General features: G+C 42.6%; 1 protein-coding gene across 1 annotated transcript in view; it reads left to right on the top strand.

The window, feature by feature from the left end:
• Nucleotides 1–10,218, top strand: part of HSD17B2 (hydroxysteroid 17-beta dehydrogenase 2) — a 78,657-nt gene extending 68,439 nt beyond the window's left edge. The window contains exons 4-5 of the mRNA XM_003418159.4: nucleotides 4,139–4,276; nucleotides 9,240–10,218. Of these exons, the coding sequence (XP_003418207.2) occupies nucleotides 4,139–4,276; nucleotides 9,240–9,568 (467 nt within the window). The 3' untranslated portion in view covers nucleotides 9,569–10,218. The remainder of the gene's footprint in view (nucleotides 1–4,138; nucleotides 4,277–9,239) is intronic.
• The last annotated feature ends 4,137 nt before the right edge of the window (nucleotides 10,219–14,355 follow it).

Genomic DNA, 14,355 nt, shown 5'->3' with positions numbered 1-14,355 from the left:
CATAGTAGACATCCAGTGAGTATTAATAATTATCAAGAAACATCCATTATGTTTCAGGCATTTTTTGGATGCTTGGATGCTTTTAGATATATGGAATCCCTAGTGGCACGAACAGTTAATGCCCTCCTCTAATCAAAAGGTTGGTGGTTTGAGTCTACCCAGAGGCACGTCAGAAGAAAGATCTAGTGAGTTGCTTCTGAAAAATCAGCCACTGAAAACCCTATGGAGCATAATAATACTCTAACACATGTGGGGTTGCCCTGAGTTAGAATCAACTCAACAGCAACTGGTTTGTCAGACATGTAATCCCAATAACCCTGTGTAGTAAGTATTAGTATCTTCATTTAGGAGTTGTGCAAACCAAGGTTCATAAGAGTTAAGTTGCTGGCTCTCAAGCTAGAACTAGAATTTGAACTATGGACCCATGTTTTTATCGGACTCACCAAGTTGCCTCCTCCCCTGATGACTTAACTGTACCACTTGGGGCCACCATATCCACCAGTAGGCCAAAGAGTCTCAGGTGTCCTTGCCACAGGAGTCTTCTCCACCATCTTCCTCTTTCTACCAGCCACACTATGAGATGCTTGCTCCAGCCTCACTCCCATGCCCAGGCAGGAATAGGGTCAATATAACCCAAATCTAAATCCATTCCTATGGGAAGTTCCAGGATTGGTGGCATCAATCACATTAGGAATGTACCCTTCCCTCCTACATCTCACATCCCTAAAAAAAGAAAAAGGAAGCAAGAGGGAGAGGAAGACATCACGTGTGTATGCTGTAAAGCAAAGAGGGAGTCGGATTTAAACAAGGGAGGAAACCAGCCAAACAGAGCAAAGACAGACTGTCCAGGTTGTAATCCTGTCCCTACTACTGACAATTACATGTGTGACGTCGGTCAAATTCCTGAATGTCTGATTTGCAGTTTCCTCATTTTAACATGGGGATAATAATAATTGCTTCTTCTTAGGGCTGTGGGGAGGACGAGATGAAATGACACGTGTTGAAGTGCCAGCACTGGTCTTGACATGTAGTGACTGGTGAAGGTTAGTGACCCAAAAGCCATGCCACCATTGAGACTGGGGAGAGGCTCATGGTACATGCACTGGTGTCTTTTGTCCTGCCAGCTGCTGCCATCACTGCCCTTGCCTGTGACACTGAGTTACCTTCAATCCTTCTGTTCCCTGTCACATATTAACTCCTGGGCAGATAACCCCATCAAGTCACTACTTCCAGACTGGACCACTCCTAGCCCTCTCCAATGGCATGTTCATCACCCATCCCACACAAATAGTACAGTTGGTTAACTCAAACCCCAGCAAGGCAGCAAGATAAATATTTAACCAGGATCTCAGGAAATCGGAGGTGACTCTGATTGATTGCACAAAGTGCAGTTGAAAAAATCTATATGTTTGACAGGGCTAAAATTTTTTTCTGACTGGTTTTCTTCTTAGGAAATTACAAAGTAATGTGTACTTTGTGTACAGGTATATACCGTGCTTGGACAAGAACAGCTGAAAACCAACACTCATGAAACAACTCAGGTCTCAGGAATATTGAGTCGGAGTCATGGTTTGAATCCTACTCTGCTCTTTGCTAATTTCATTGGCTGATTTTTTGAAGTAAATCACCAGGGCTTTCTTCCTAGTCTGTCTTAGTCTGGAAGCTCTGCTGAAACCTGTCACCATGGGCGATCTTGCTGGTGTTTGAAATACCAGTGGCATAACTTCCAGCTTCATAGCAACATGAGCCACCACAGTAGGACAAACTGACAGACAGCCAATGAAAATGAAGGAAATCTTCCATGAGATGGTTTGGCACAATGGTCACAACAATGGACTCAAACATACCAATGATCATGAAGATGGCACAGGACCAGGCAACATTTTGTTCTGTTGTACATAAGGTTGCCATGAATCGGAGTCAACTAGATGGCAACTAACAACTGTTCTTTGGTAGCTGGATGACCTGGGGCAGGTCACCTCATTGGTCTATCCCTCCATTTTATCATCTGTCAAGTGGGGGCGATGTAGTGGCTGGTCTAGGGTGGTGTTTCTCAACCTCAGCACTATAGATTAGGGGGAGAATAGTTCTCTGTTGTGGGGAGTTGTCCAATGCATTGTTAGATGTATAGCAGCATCTGTGGCCTCTGCCCACTAGATGCCTGCAGTACTAGCTCCCTCCCCCTGACTTAGTTACCTAGTGCTGCCATAACAGAAATACCTGAAGCTGATGGCTTAAAAGCACAGAAATTAACTTTTTTAGAGTTCTGGAGGATAAAAATCCAAACCAGGATCTTGGCAGTATCAATTCTGTCGTGGACTGAATTGTGTCCCCCAAAAGTATCTGTCAACTTAGCTGAGCCATGATTCTCAGCATTGTGTGATTGTCCACCATTTTATGTGATTGTCCGCCATTTTATGTGATTTCCCTATGTGCTGTAAATCCCATCACTAAAAGAAAAAAAAAATGAAATAAAATGGATTAGCGGCAATTATACTGATGAGGCCTACAAGAGTAGGTAGTGTCTTAAGCCAATCTCTTCTGAGATATAAAAGAAGCAGGCAGAGAGATGTGGGGACCTCATACCACCAATAAAGCAGTGCCAGGAGCCCAGCGTGTCCCTTGGACCTGAGGCGCCTGTGCTCAGATGCTCCCAGACCAAGGAAAAACTGTTGACAAGGAAATTCCTTAAGAGCAGACAGAGAGAGAAAGCCTTTCCCTGGAGCCGGCACCTTGAATTCAGACTTCTAACCTACTGAACTGTGAGAGAATAAACTTCTCTTTATTAAAGCCATCCATTCGTGGTATTTCTGTTATAGCAGCACTAGGTGATTAAGATGGATTCTTTCTGTGGGCCTCTCTCCTGGTTTCTGGTGTCTCTGGCAATCCTTGGCATTCCTTTGCTTGTTGAAAGTCCTCAAGCGGTGTCTGTCTTCCCCTTGTGTCTCTGTCTATTCTGCTCTTCTTATAACTCAGAAGTGATTCAGTTTAGGATACACCCTACTCTGGTATGGCCTTATTAACATAAAAGAAAATCCCTATTTCCAAACAGGGTCATATCTTACCGACACAGGGATTACACATATGGGGGGACACAATTCAATCCACAACATGCCTTAAGTGTTAAGATGTTGCCAAATCCACTGGGAGGCAAAATCATCCCCGGTTGAGAACCACTGGTCTGGGATGTTGCTTGTAAATGCTTTGCAGGTCCTGAATGCTTAGCCCTGTACGGGCACGAAGAAAGTAGCCTAGGAAAAGAGGTCTCTACTACTATATCTAAGAGATAGTCATAGTTGCCTACCACATCGAGCTGCTTAAAATACATTACAAATACTTTAAACCAAAGTAAGTGGCCTTAGAGATCTTACATGTCTATAAATTTTAGGTGTCTAGCGTACTTCACAAGGGCAGGGGTAATTCAGTGATAAAATTCTCACCTCCCATTTGGGAGACCCAGGTTTAATTCCTGGACAATGCACCTCAAGCGCAGCTACTACTCATCTGTCATTTGAGGCTTGTGTGTTGCCATGATTCTGAACAGGTTTCAGTGCAGCTTCTAGAATGACAGACTAGGGAGAAAGGCTTGGCAATCTACTTCTGAAAATCAGCCAGTGCAAACCCTATGGGTCACAATGGTCTGAAGTGCAACCAATTGTGGGGATGGTGCAGGACTGGGCAGAGTTTTGTTACGTTTTGCACAGGGTCACCACGGGTTGGGGGCTGGGAATCAAGCCTAGGTGTCCTGCATGAAAGGTGAGAATTCTACCACTGAACCACCAATGCCCCCACAAACCATGTAAATATCTGTACTATATTTAGAGTCAAGCCAGTCTTTCTCGTTGGCTAGGCTAGAAGGTCAGGGGCTGGGGTAAAGGCTCTTTATCTCACCTAAGTCACATTTAGCATAGAAGCTGGGTGAGTTGGAGCCTAAATTGGGCTCATCATTGGAACAGCTGAGAGGGAGGCCCTGTAGAAACCAGACAATGGGGGTGACTGAGAACATGGGCAGAGAGAACCCTTTTTTGCTTTTGTCTGAGTCAACACTGCTACTGGTCCCTGGCATGTGTTGATGCTGTTTAAACATTGCAGGAACAAATGAATCAACCTTGGTATTTTTTTCCCTTTATTTCTACAGCAGGGGTCCCGATGGGAAAACTGGCGGCCTATGGCTCATCGAAGGCAGCTCTGACCATGTTTTCAGCAGTTTTGAGACTGGAGCTTTCCAGATGGGGCGTTAAAGTTGCTGTTATTCAACCTGGAGGCTTCAAAACAAGTAGGTGTCGGAAGTCATGGAGTCTCACAATGTTTATCTTGAAAGGAATCCTGAAGACCCTCTTTTCCTGGTAGAGCTCAAATTCAATCCTCAGTGGTCAGCCAAAGAAGATTGGGATGGGTGGGCCTCTTCTTGAAATAAATAGGCAAGTACCAGGCTCTTCAATGCATAGCTCATTCTTTGCTTCCTTCTGGAGTCCCTGGGTGCTGCAAACGGCTACGACACTTGGCTGCTCCTAAAAGGTTGAAGGATGAGTCCACCCGAGGCTCCTTGGAAGAAAGGCCTGAAGACCTACTTCTGAAAACTCAGACACTGAAAACCTTATGTAGCACAGTTCTACTCTGACCACATGGGGTCACCATTAGTTGGAGTCGACTCAACAGCTCCCAGGGATTCTGCCCATACATACATACGTGTATGTATATATGTATGTGTATGTATATGTATGTATGCACATAAAACATTTATTTCAAGGAATTGGCTCATGTGATTAGGGGCACTGGCGAGTCTGAAATCTGTATGGTAGGCCAGCAGGCTGGAAACTCAGACAGGAGTTGACACTGCAGCCTTGAGGCAGGATCTTCTTCATGAAACCTCAGTTTTGCTCTTAAGGCCTTTAACTGATTGTATGGAGCCCACCCAGGTTATTGATGATAACTGCCTTCACTTAAAGTTAACTGACCATAGATGCCAACCATATTTACAAAACACCTTCACAGCAACACCCAGATTCATGTTTGATTAAATCACTGGGTACTTTAGCTGAGCCACGCTGACATATCAAACTAAGTGTCACAGGGTGATACGGAGAGAGGAAAGCTGTCTGAGAGCTAGAGTAAGGAAGAGGTGGTGAATTTGATTTTGAACCTGGCAGCAGGTTGAGGGGTTTGGTGACACAGCCAAAGAAAACTTCAAACACAGAGATAAATGACTCCATTCAGACAGGAGAGTGAGCCTGCGCTTCTAGATTTGAGGATTCACTATAACAGTTATAGCTAAAATTTTGGGGAGCGGCTCTTGCTAGGCACTGTGCTAGCCACTTAGCATACAATCTTTCTGATGCTATTGATCTTTCTTTTTAATACTTATTTTACTCTTTGTGAAAACATACACAGCAAATCATATACTTGTTTAATGATTTCTACCTGCACAGATCAGTGACATTGGTTGCATTCTTCATGTCGCTTCACCATTCTTGCTATCTCTCCCCATATTGTTTCATGCTATTGACTTAGACTCACTGCCCCATAAAGTACTCATGTATGCTTTAGAGTTACTGTTGTCAAGGTCTTATTTTTCTAAATTGCAAAATGTATCATGTACACAGAAGGAGCTTTACACATGCTCACTTTAACAAATTAAGCACCCATGTACCTAACACCCAGATCAAGACTGAGGGAAAATTAGCTGGAAGAACGGTAGTCATACAAATATGTTTTTCAAGACTTGGGCGCCTCCAGAATAATTGTCAGGGTAATCAGTTCTCCAAGCACAGTGCTGTGCCTTCGGGAAAAGAAATGAGCAACTGAAACCCTGTTTGCATCTCCATGAGGATAATTGGATTTCACTGGCGAGGCTCCCCTGCAGTCCTGACGTCAAGGAGTCTACTGAGCTAACAAATAAAGTCTCGTCCTGCAGTAATCCCTGGGCAATTCCAGGCTTTGTGGGAGAAAGTGTGCGTGGCTGCAACCTTTTAGGAGAGTAGTCTGGCAATAGCTATTAAAATCCACAATGCATGTGCCTTCTGACCAGGTGGGCACACTTGGGCGACTCTTGTCTATAGAAGTAAAAGCCGAAGGACAGGAAGATATGACTGTGGGAGGCTGTTTACAGCAGCATTGTTTGTAATGGAGAAAGCTGGGATGACTGGTGAGGCATCTGTACATTTCTCTGAATGTTTATTTCAAGAAAAAGTTAGTTGTTGGGTGCCGTTGAGTCATTTCCAACTCATAGTGATCCTATGTACTACAGAACAAGACACTGCCCGGTCCTGCGCCAACCACATTGAGCTTGGGCTCATTGTTGCAGCCACTGTGTCAATCCATCTCCTTGAGGGTCTTCCCTTTTTCACTGACCCTCTCCTGAGGAAAAAATTCAAGCCTCGAGTTGCAGTAGTGAAGGATTCTATGGGGAAAATATTAAACGACACAGGAAGCATCAAAAGAAGATGGAAGGAATACACAGAGTCATTATACCAAAAAGAATTAGTCAACATTCAACTATTTCAAGAGGTAGCATATGACCAGGAACCGATGGTACTGAAGGAAGAAGTCCAAGCTGCATTGAAGGCATTGGTAAAAAAACAAGGCTTCAGGAATTGACAGGATATCAAATGAGATGTTTCAACAAATAGATGCAGTGCTGGAAGTGCTCACTGGTCTATGCCAAGAAATACTCAAGACAGCTTCCTGGCCAACTGACTGGAAAAGATCCATATTTATGCCTATTCCCAAGAACGGTGATCCAACCAAATGTGGAAATTATAGAATAATATCATTAATATCACACACAAGCAAAATTTTGCTGAAGATCATTCAAAAGCAGCTTCAGCAGTTTATCAACAGGGAACTGTCAGAAATTCAGGCTGGTTTCAGAAGAAGATATGGAACCAGGAATATCATTGCTGTTGTCAGATGGATCCTGGCTGAAAGCAGAGAATACCAGAAGGATGTTTACCTGTGTTTTATTGACTACACACAGGCATTCGACTGTGTGGATCATAACAAATTATGGGTAACATTGTGAAGAATGGGAATTCCAGAACATTTAATTGTGCTCATGAGGAACCTGTTCATTGATCAAGAGGCAGTTGTTCGGACAGAACAAGGGGATACTGAGTGGTTTAAAGTCAGGAAAGGTGTGCATCAGGGTTGTATTCTCTTATCATACCTATTCAACCTGTATGCTGAGCAAATAATCTCAGAAGCTGGACTATATGAAGAAGAACAGGGCATCAGGATTGGAGGAAAACTCATTAACAGCCTGTGTTATGCAGATGACACAACCTTACTTGCTGAAAGTGAAGAGGACTTGAAGCACTTACTGATGAAGATCGAAGACCACAGCCTTCAGAATGGATTGCACCTCAACATAAAGAAAACAAAAATCCTCACAACTGGACCAACATGCAACATCACGATAAATGGGGGAAAGATTGAAGTTGTCAAGGATATCATTTTACTTGGATCCACAATCAACACCTGTGGAAGCAGCAGTGAGGAAATTAAAAGACACATTGCATTGGGCAAATCTGCTGCAAAACACTTCTTTAAAGTGTTGAAAAGCAAAGATGTTACCTTGAATACTAAGGTGCGCCTGACCCAAGCCATGGTATTTTCAATCACATCCTATGCATGTGAAAGCTGGACAATGAATAAGGAAGACTGAAGAAGAATTGAGGCCTTTCAATCGTGGTGTTGGCGAAGAATATTCAATATAGCATGGACTACCAAAAGAATGAACGTATCTGTCTTGGAAGAAGTACAGCCAGAATGCCCCTTAGAAGCAAGGATGGTGAGGCTGTGTCTTACGTACTTTGGAATCAGTCTCTGGAGAAGGACATCATGCTTGGCAAAGTACAGGGTAACCAGAAAAGAGGAAGACCCTCAACAAGATGGATTGGCACAGTGACTGCAACGATTGGCTCAAGCATAACAACGATTGTAAGGATGGCACAGGACTGGGCAATATTCTTTCTGCATAGGGTCGCTATGAGTCGGAACTGACTCGAGGGCGCTTAACAACAACAACAACTACTTTGCCAAGCGTGACATCTTTGCTTTTCAACACTTTAAAGAGGTCTTTTGCAGCAGATTTGCCCAATGCAATGCGTTGTTTGATTTCTTGACTGCTGCTTCCATGGGTGTTGATTATGGATTCAAGTAAAATGAAATCATTGACAAATTCAATCTTTTCTCTGTTCATCATGATGTTGTTTATGGGTCCAGTTGTGAGGATTTTTGTTTTCTTTATGTTGAGGTGTAATCCATACCGAAGGCTGTGGTTTTTGATCTTCATTAGCAAGTGCTTCATGTTCCCTTCTTCAGCAAGCAAGGTTGTGCCATCTGCATAACTCAGGTTGTTAATGAGTCTTCCTCCAATCCTGATCTGCTGTTCTTCCAAACAGTCCAGCTTCTTGGATTATTGCTCAGTGTACATATTGAAGAAATATGGTGAAAGGATACAACCCTGACGCACACTTTTCCTGACTTTAAACCACTCAGTATCCTCTTGTTCTGTTTGAACGACTGCTTCTTGATCTATGTACAGGTTCTTCACGAGCACTATTAAGCGTTCTGGAATTTCCATTCTTTGCAATGTTATTCATAGTTTTTTATGATCCACACAGTCGAATGCCTTTGCATAGCCCATAAAACACGGGTAAACATCCTTCTGGTATTCTCTGCTTTCAGCCAGAATCCATCTGACACCAGTAATGATACTCCTGGTTCCACATCCTATTCTCAATCTCGCTTGAATTCCTGACAGTTCCTTGTCGATGTACTGCTGAAGCTGCTTTTGAATGATCTTCAGCAAAATTTTGCTTGCGTGTGATATTAATGATACTGTTGTGTAATTTCCGCATTTGTTTGGATCACCTTTCTTTGGAATAGGCATAAATATGATCTCTTCCAGTTGGTTGGTCAGATAGCTATCCTCCAAATTTCTTGGCATAGATGATTGCGCATTTCCAGTGCTGCATTCATTTGTTGTAACATCTCAACTGATATTCTGTCAGTTCCTGGAATCTTGTTTTTTGCCAGTGCCTTCAGCGCAACTTGGAAAAATTTTAAAAAGTAAGAAATTCCATTATGAAGCACACATTTAAAAGGGGGTTGTGGGACGCCCACCCTTCCCAACAGAAGAAGCCCATTTAGAGCAGCGGGCTTTCCTGCTAAGGGTGGGACACTGCTCTGCCTGGCCTTGGACCCTGTGCTCATCCTTCTCTCCTATTCTGTCTTAGATCTCATGGGCACTAAGGAGATATGGGACAAGAAGCAGAAGAACATTCTGGACAACCTAACTCCTGATGTGAAGGAGGACTACGGTCAGGACTATATTCTTTCCCTATGGAATTATTTTGGCCCCATGGATGTGTATTGCAGCAGTGACTACTCCCCTGTGCTCCTGGATGTCCAGCATGCAGTCTCCGTGAAGAGCCCCTGTGCTCTATACACACCCGGAAAAGGGTCTTACGTGTGGCTCTGCATTGCCTCCTTCTTGCCTGCTGGGATGTTTGATTACCTTGCAAAAGGGATGTATAGCCCTGGAAAAAAACGCACAGAGCCATAAGCACTCCTGCCTGGGAGAACAAGGCCATGCAGGCAGCAATGGGCTTTAGAAGAGTGGGAAATTGTTCAGTTTTAGAATCAAAGTGAGACTCTGAGCTTCTGATTAAATTTGTTTTTCTCCTACTGTGCATTCCCAGTGAACTTTGTTGGTTGGATAGTACTTAGTGGTGAGAAGGGTGGAGAGTAGTAATGACCACTGTCGAGAGCATTATTTGAGTACATACTATGCAAGAGATACATATCAAATATCTTGTCGTCTAATTCTCCTCAAAGACTTGAGAGAGGTACCTTTACCCCTATTTAATAAAAAAAAAAATAGGTAAGAAAATTAAAGATCAGAGAGGTTAAATTTCCAGTTCATTGTCACAGCAAGTCTTAGGCTGGGTTCTCTACAGAAGCAAAACCAGTAAAGCATGTAAATATATACATAGAAAGAAATTTATACCAAGGAAATGGCTCACGCAGTTGTAGAGGCTGGGAGATCCCAAGTCTGTGGGTCAGGATAGAGGCTTCTCCTGATGCATGAAGCCATGGAGGCTGATGAACCCAAGACTGGTAGGTCAGAGAGCAGGGCTCTTGCTCACAGGCTGTGAAGATCAATGAATCCCAAAGATTGGCAGGCTAGACCACAGGTAAGCTGCCAGCTCAAGTCCCAAGAACCGGAAGTCAGATGAACAGGAGCCAGCTGCAGGGTCCAGAATGAGCAAAAGCCCACACACCTTCCCAGAATGTCCACTTATATTCAATGCAGGCCACATGCCCAAGGAAACTCCCTTTCAACTGATTGGCCACTCACAGAGGATCCCATCATGGAGGTGATCACATAATATCAAATCTCATCATGGAAGTGATCACACCATCACACGACTATCAAACGACTGAGAATAATGGGCCAGCCATGTTGACACACAACTCTAACCATCACATGCAGCTAGCAATAGGCAGAGCTAGAATTCAAATACAGGTTGGTCTCCACTGCCTTCTAGGAAAGGAGAGGAAAAGGAGAGCAGAAAGGGAGAAAAAGAGGAAGAAAGGCAAAGACAATAGTCAAATTGATCCTCAATGTCCTTTTCACTTTGCATTGATAGTAACTAGAGCAGTAGATTCTCACTAATCGCAGTAGTTATGGCCTATAAAGTCCCTGCAAACACTAAATTAGTGAACATTGAACCATTGCTCCTAGGGGAAATATAGAGTTAGGTTCCTGTGAGCCTCTGGCCACAACATTTTCATCAACCACTCAATGCATAACCTTATTTTCTGTGTGTTTCTGTTTAAAGATACCTTACTGAATATACATAGTTCATCCATTAACATTGAACTCAGGGACAACAACACTACAACTCATGTCTGAATGAAGCTTATCTAACACATGCATTTTCTCTGTAAGGTACATCACTGCCTTCTTGTGCTTAGAAACACTAGACAGAACTTCAGCACAATGCGTGGGAGCCATTTTAGACAGCAAAAAGCACAAAAATGTAAAAAATGTGACCTTAAATAGACCATGAAAGGGATGCTTGTTTGCAGTATGAGAGCTGAAATAATTATGCCTGTTCCACCTCATCTGGGAACTTGCATGTCGGGCACCCAAAATTTTCACCACCCTACACACATCCGTGAATGACCACAAAAGTGCTGCAAGTATTGATTTTGGGGGGGGGGGGTGGTTACAAATACATTTTAGGAAGTAGGTGCATTATTGCAGAGTTGCAAATAATGGAGCTTGACTACACATTCAAGGCATCTGATTCAATATAAGTGATCAGAGCTCTTTGTGCTTACTCCATCTCCACCCTCTATCTGCCTAGAGATGACAGAATGAGGTGGCCCATCTCAAGCACTGCCCCAGAGGGCAGTTGGAAAACTCAAGGAATCCAGCTGGGTAGTTTGGTATCTATAGCAACCATCACTGCAGCCTCCATCTGATCATCCCAGGATGACAAACCTGGCATTATTACCTAGAGGAGCCTGACTGAAAGGAACAATGTCAGACACTAATAGATATCTGGCCTAGTTAAGCTGGGGAAGGTAAAAGGAGAAGAACTAGAGAACAGAAAGGGCATAACGGAACCAGAAAAAATATCCACTTCGGCCCGAGTGAAGTCGGTCTAGAGGCCATGCTACTTGAAAACCTCCCCTTGTTCTGTTTTCTTTCTAGAAGATGGAGGCCTTTTTTTTCTATTTTTCTACCTCATTGAGGTTTTGTGAAAGTAGATAAAATAACAATGCTCTGTGATTTTACTCCAAAGAAAACATCAAATAACAACAGAGTGGGACAAAAACTTATGAAATATTAACATGATACATTTTTAATGGCTAGCCACGCTGATTGCCCAGTGCTTCTCCACCATTGCTTCAGGGGAGAATAGAGAGGGGGGAAAAAAAGAAGTGTAAGTGTTGATTTCCAAAATGGGCACTTTTCAGAGATAAGAGCTGTCAAAGCCAAAACTGTCATTTGCATGGTTCAGGTGTTGTTGAGAGAGCAAAGGATGTGAGCAACCTACAATAAAGGCCACAGGCTGACAGTGGAAAAGACCATCAATTACTCAAGTGCAAGTTCAAGTTGAAGCTGAAGAAAATTAGAATATGTCCATGAGAGCCATAGTTTGTCCTTTAGTATATTCCACCTGAATTTAGAGACCATCTCAAGAATAGATTTGATGCATTGAACACTAATGACCAAAGAGACAAGTTGTAGGATGACACCAAGGTCATCATACATGAAGAAAGCAGAAGATCATTTATAAGACAGGAAAGAAAGGGCCAAAATGGTTGTCGAAAGAGACTCTGAAACTTGTTTTTCAATGTAGAGTAGCTAAAGTGAATGGAAGAAATGATCATGTAAAAGAGCTGAACAGAAGAATTCAAACGGAGGCTCAGGAAGACAAAGTAAAGAATTACAACGACATGTGCAGAGACCTGGAGTTAGAAAACCAAAAGAGAAGAACACTGTCTGCATTTCTCAAGCTGAAAGAACTGAAGAAAAAATTCAAGCCTTGAGTTGCAATTTTGAAGGATTTTATGGGCAAAATATTGAATGACGTGGGAAGTATCAAAAGAACATGGAAGGAATACACAGAGTCACTGAATCAAAAAGATTTGGTCAACATTCAACCATTTCAGGAGGTAGCATGTGATCAAGAACCGATGGTTTTGAAGGAAGAAGTTCAAGCTGCACTGAGGGCATTGGCGAAAAAGAAGGCTCCAGGAACTGATAGAATACCAGCTGAGATGTTTTGACCGATAGATACAGCTCTGGAAGCACTCATTCACCTATGCCAAGAAATTTGGAAGATAGTTACCTGGCTAACTGACTGGAACTGATCCATATTTGTGCCCATTCCAAAGAAAGATGATCCAACAGACTGTGGAGATTATCCAACAATATCATTAATATCAGATGCAAGTAAAATTTTGCTGAAGATAATTAAAAAACAGTTGCAGCAGTACATTGACAGGGAACAGCCAGAAGTTCAAGCCAGATTCAGAAGAGGACATGGACTGAGGGATATTATTGTTGATGTCAGATGGATCTCGGTTGAAAGTGGAGAGTACCAGAAAGATGTTTACCAGTGTTTTATTGACTACAAAGGCATTGGAATGTGTGGATCATAACAAATTATGGATAACATTGTGAAGAGTGGGAATTCCAGAACATTTAATTGTATTCATGAGGAACCTGGACATAGACCAAGAAGCAGTTGTTTGAACAGAACAAATAATCTGAGAAGCTGGACTATAGGAAGAAGAATGGGGCATCAGGATTGGAGGAAGACTCATCAACAGCCTTCAATGTGCAGCTGACACAACGTTGCTCACTGAAAGCGAAGAGGACTTGAAGCACTTACTGATGAAGATGAATTACACCTCAACATAAAGAAAACAAAAATCCTCACAAATGGACCAATAAGCAACATCATGATGAATGGATAAAATATTAAAGTTGTCAAGGTTTTCATTTTACTTGGATCCACAATCAATGCCCATGGAAGCAGCAGTCAATAAATCAAATAATATATTGCATTGGACAAATCTGCTGCAAAAGACCTCTTTAAAGTGTTCAAAAGCAAAGATGTTACTTTGAGGACTAAGGTGTGCCTGACCCCCCCAAAAAAAAAAACAAAACCAAGCCATGGTATTTTCAATCACTTCATATCCATATGAAAGCTGGGCAGTGAATAAGGAAGACCAAAGAAGAATTGATACCTTTGAATTATGGTGTTGGCGAGGAATATTGAATATACCATGGACTGCCGAAAGAACTAATAAGTCTGTCTTGAAAGAAGAACAGCCAGAATGCTCCTTAGAACCAAAGATGGCAAGACTTCGTCTTACATACTTTGGACATGTTATCAGGAGGGACCAGTCCCTGGAGAAGGACATCATGCTTGGTAAAATAGAGGGTCAGTGAAAAAGAGGAAGACCCTCAACAAAATGGATTGACATAGTGGCTGCAACAATGGGCTCAAACATAGCAATGATTATGAGGATGGTGCAGAACTACAGTGTTTTGTTCTGTTGTACGTAGGGTCACTATGAGTTGGAACTGACTCAACGGCACCTAACAACACAATAACAACAATTCAAAGTCTGGAGGAGGACTGAAGATTATGTGCATCACTAATAAGTCAGTGGTTCTCAAAGTGGGGTCCCTGGATTTTCAGCATCAGCATCACCTGGGAACTTGTTAGATATGCACATTCTCAGGCCCCACCCCAAACCTACTGTTTACTCTTGGTGCTGTAACAAATTACCATGAACTTAGTGATTTATACAACACAAATT

Source organism: Loxodonta africana, chromosome 21, assembly GCF_030014295.1.
Source record: "Loxodonta africana isolate mLoxAfr1 chromosome 21, mLoxAfr1.hap2, whole genome shotgun sequence".
In the NCBI taxonomy this organism is placed as follows: domain Eukaryota; kingdom Metazoa; phylum Chordata; class Mammalia; order Proboscidea; family Elephantidae; genus Loxodonta; species Loxodonta africana.
The sequence above is the reverse complement of the archived record's forward strand: the minus strand, read 5'-3'. Positions and strand labels throughout refer to the sequence as shown.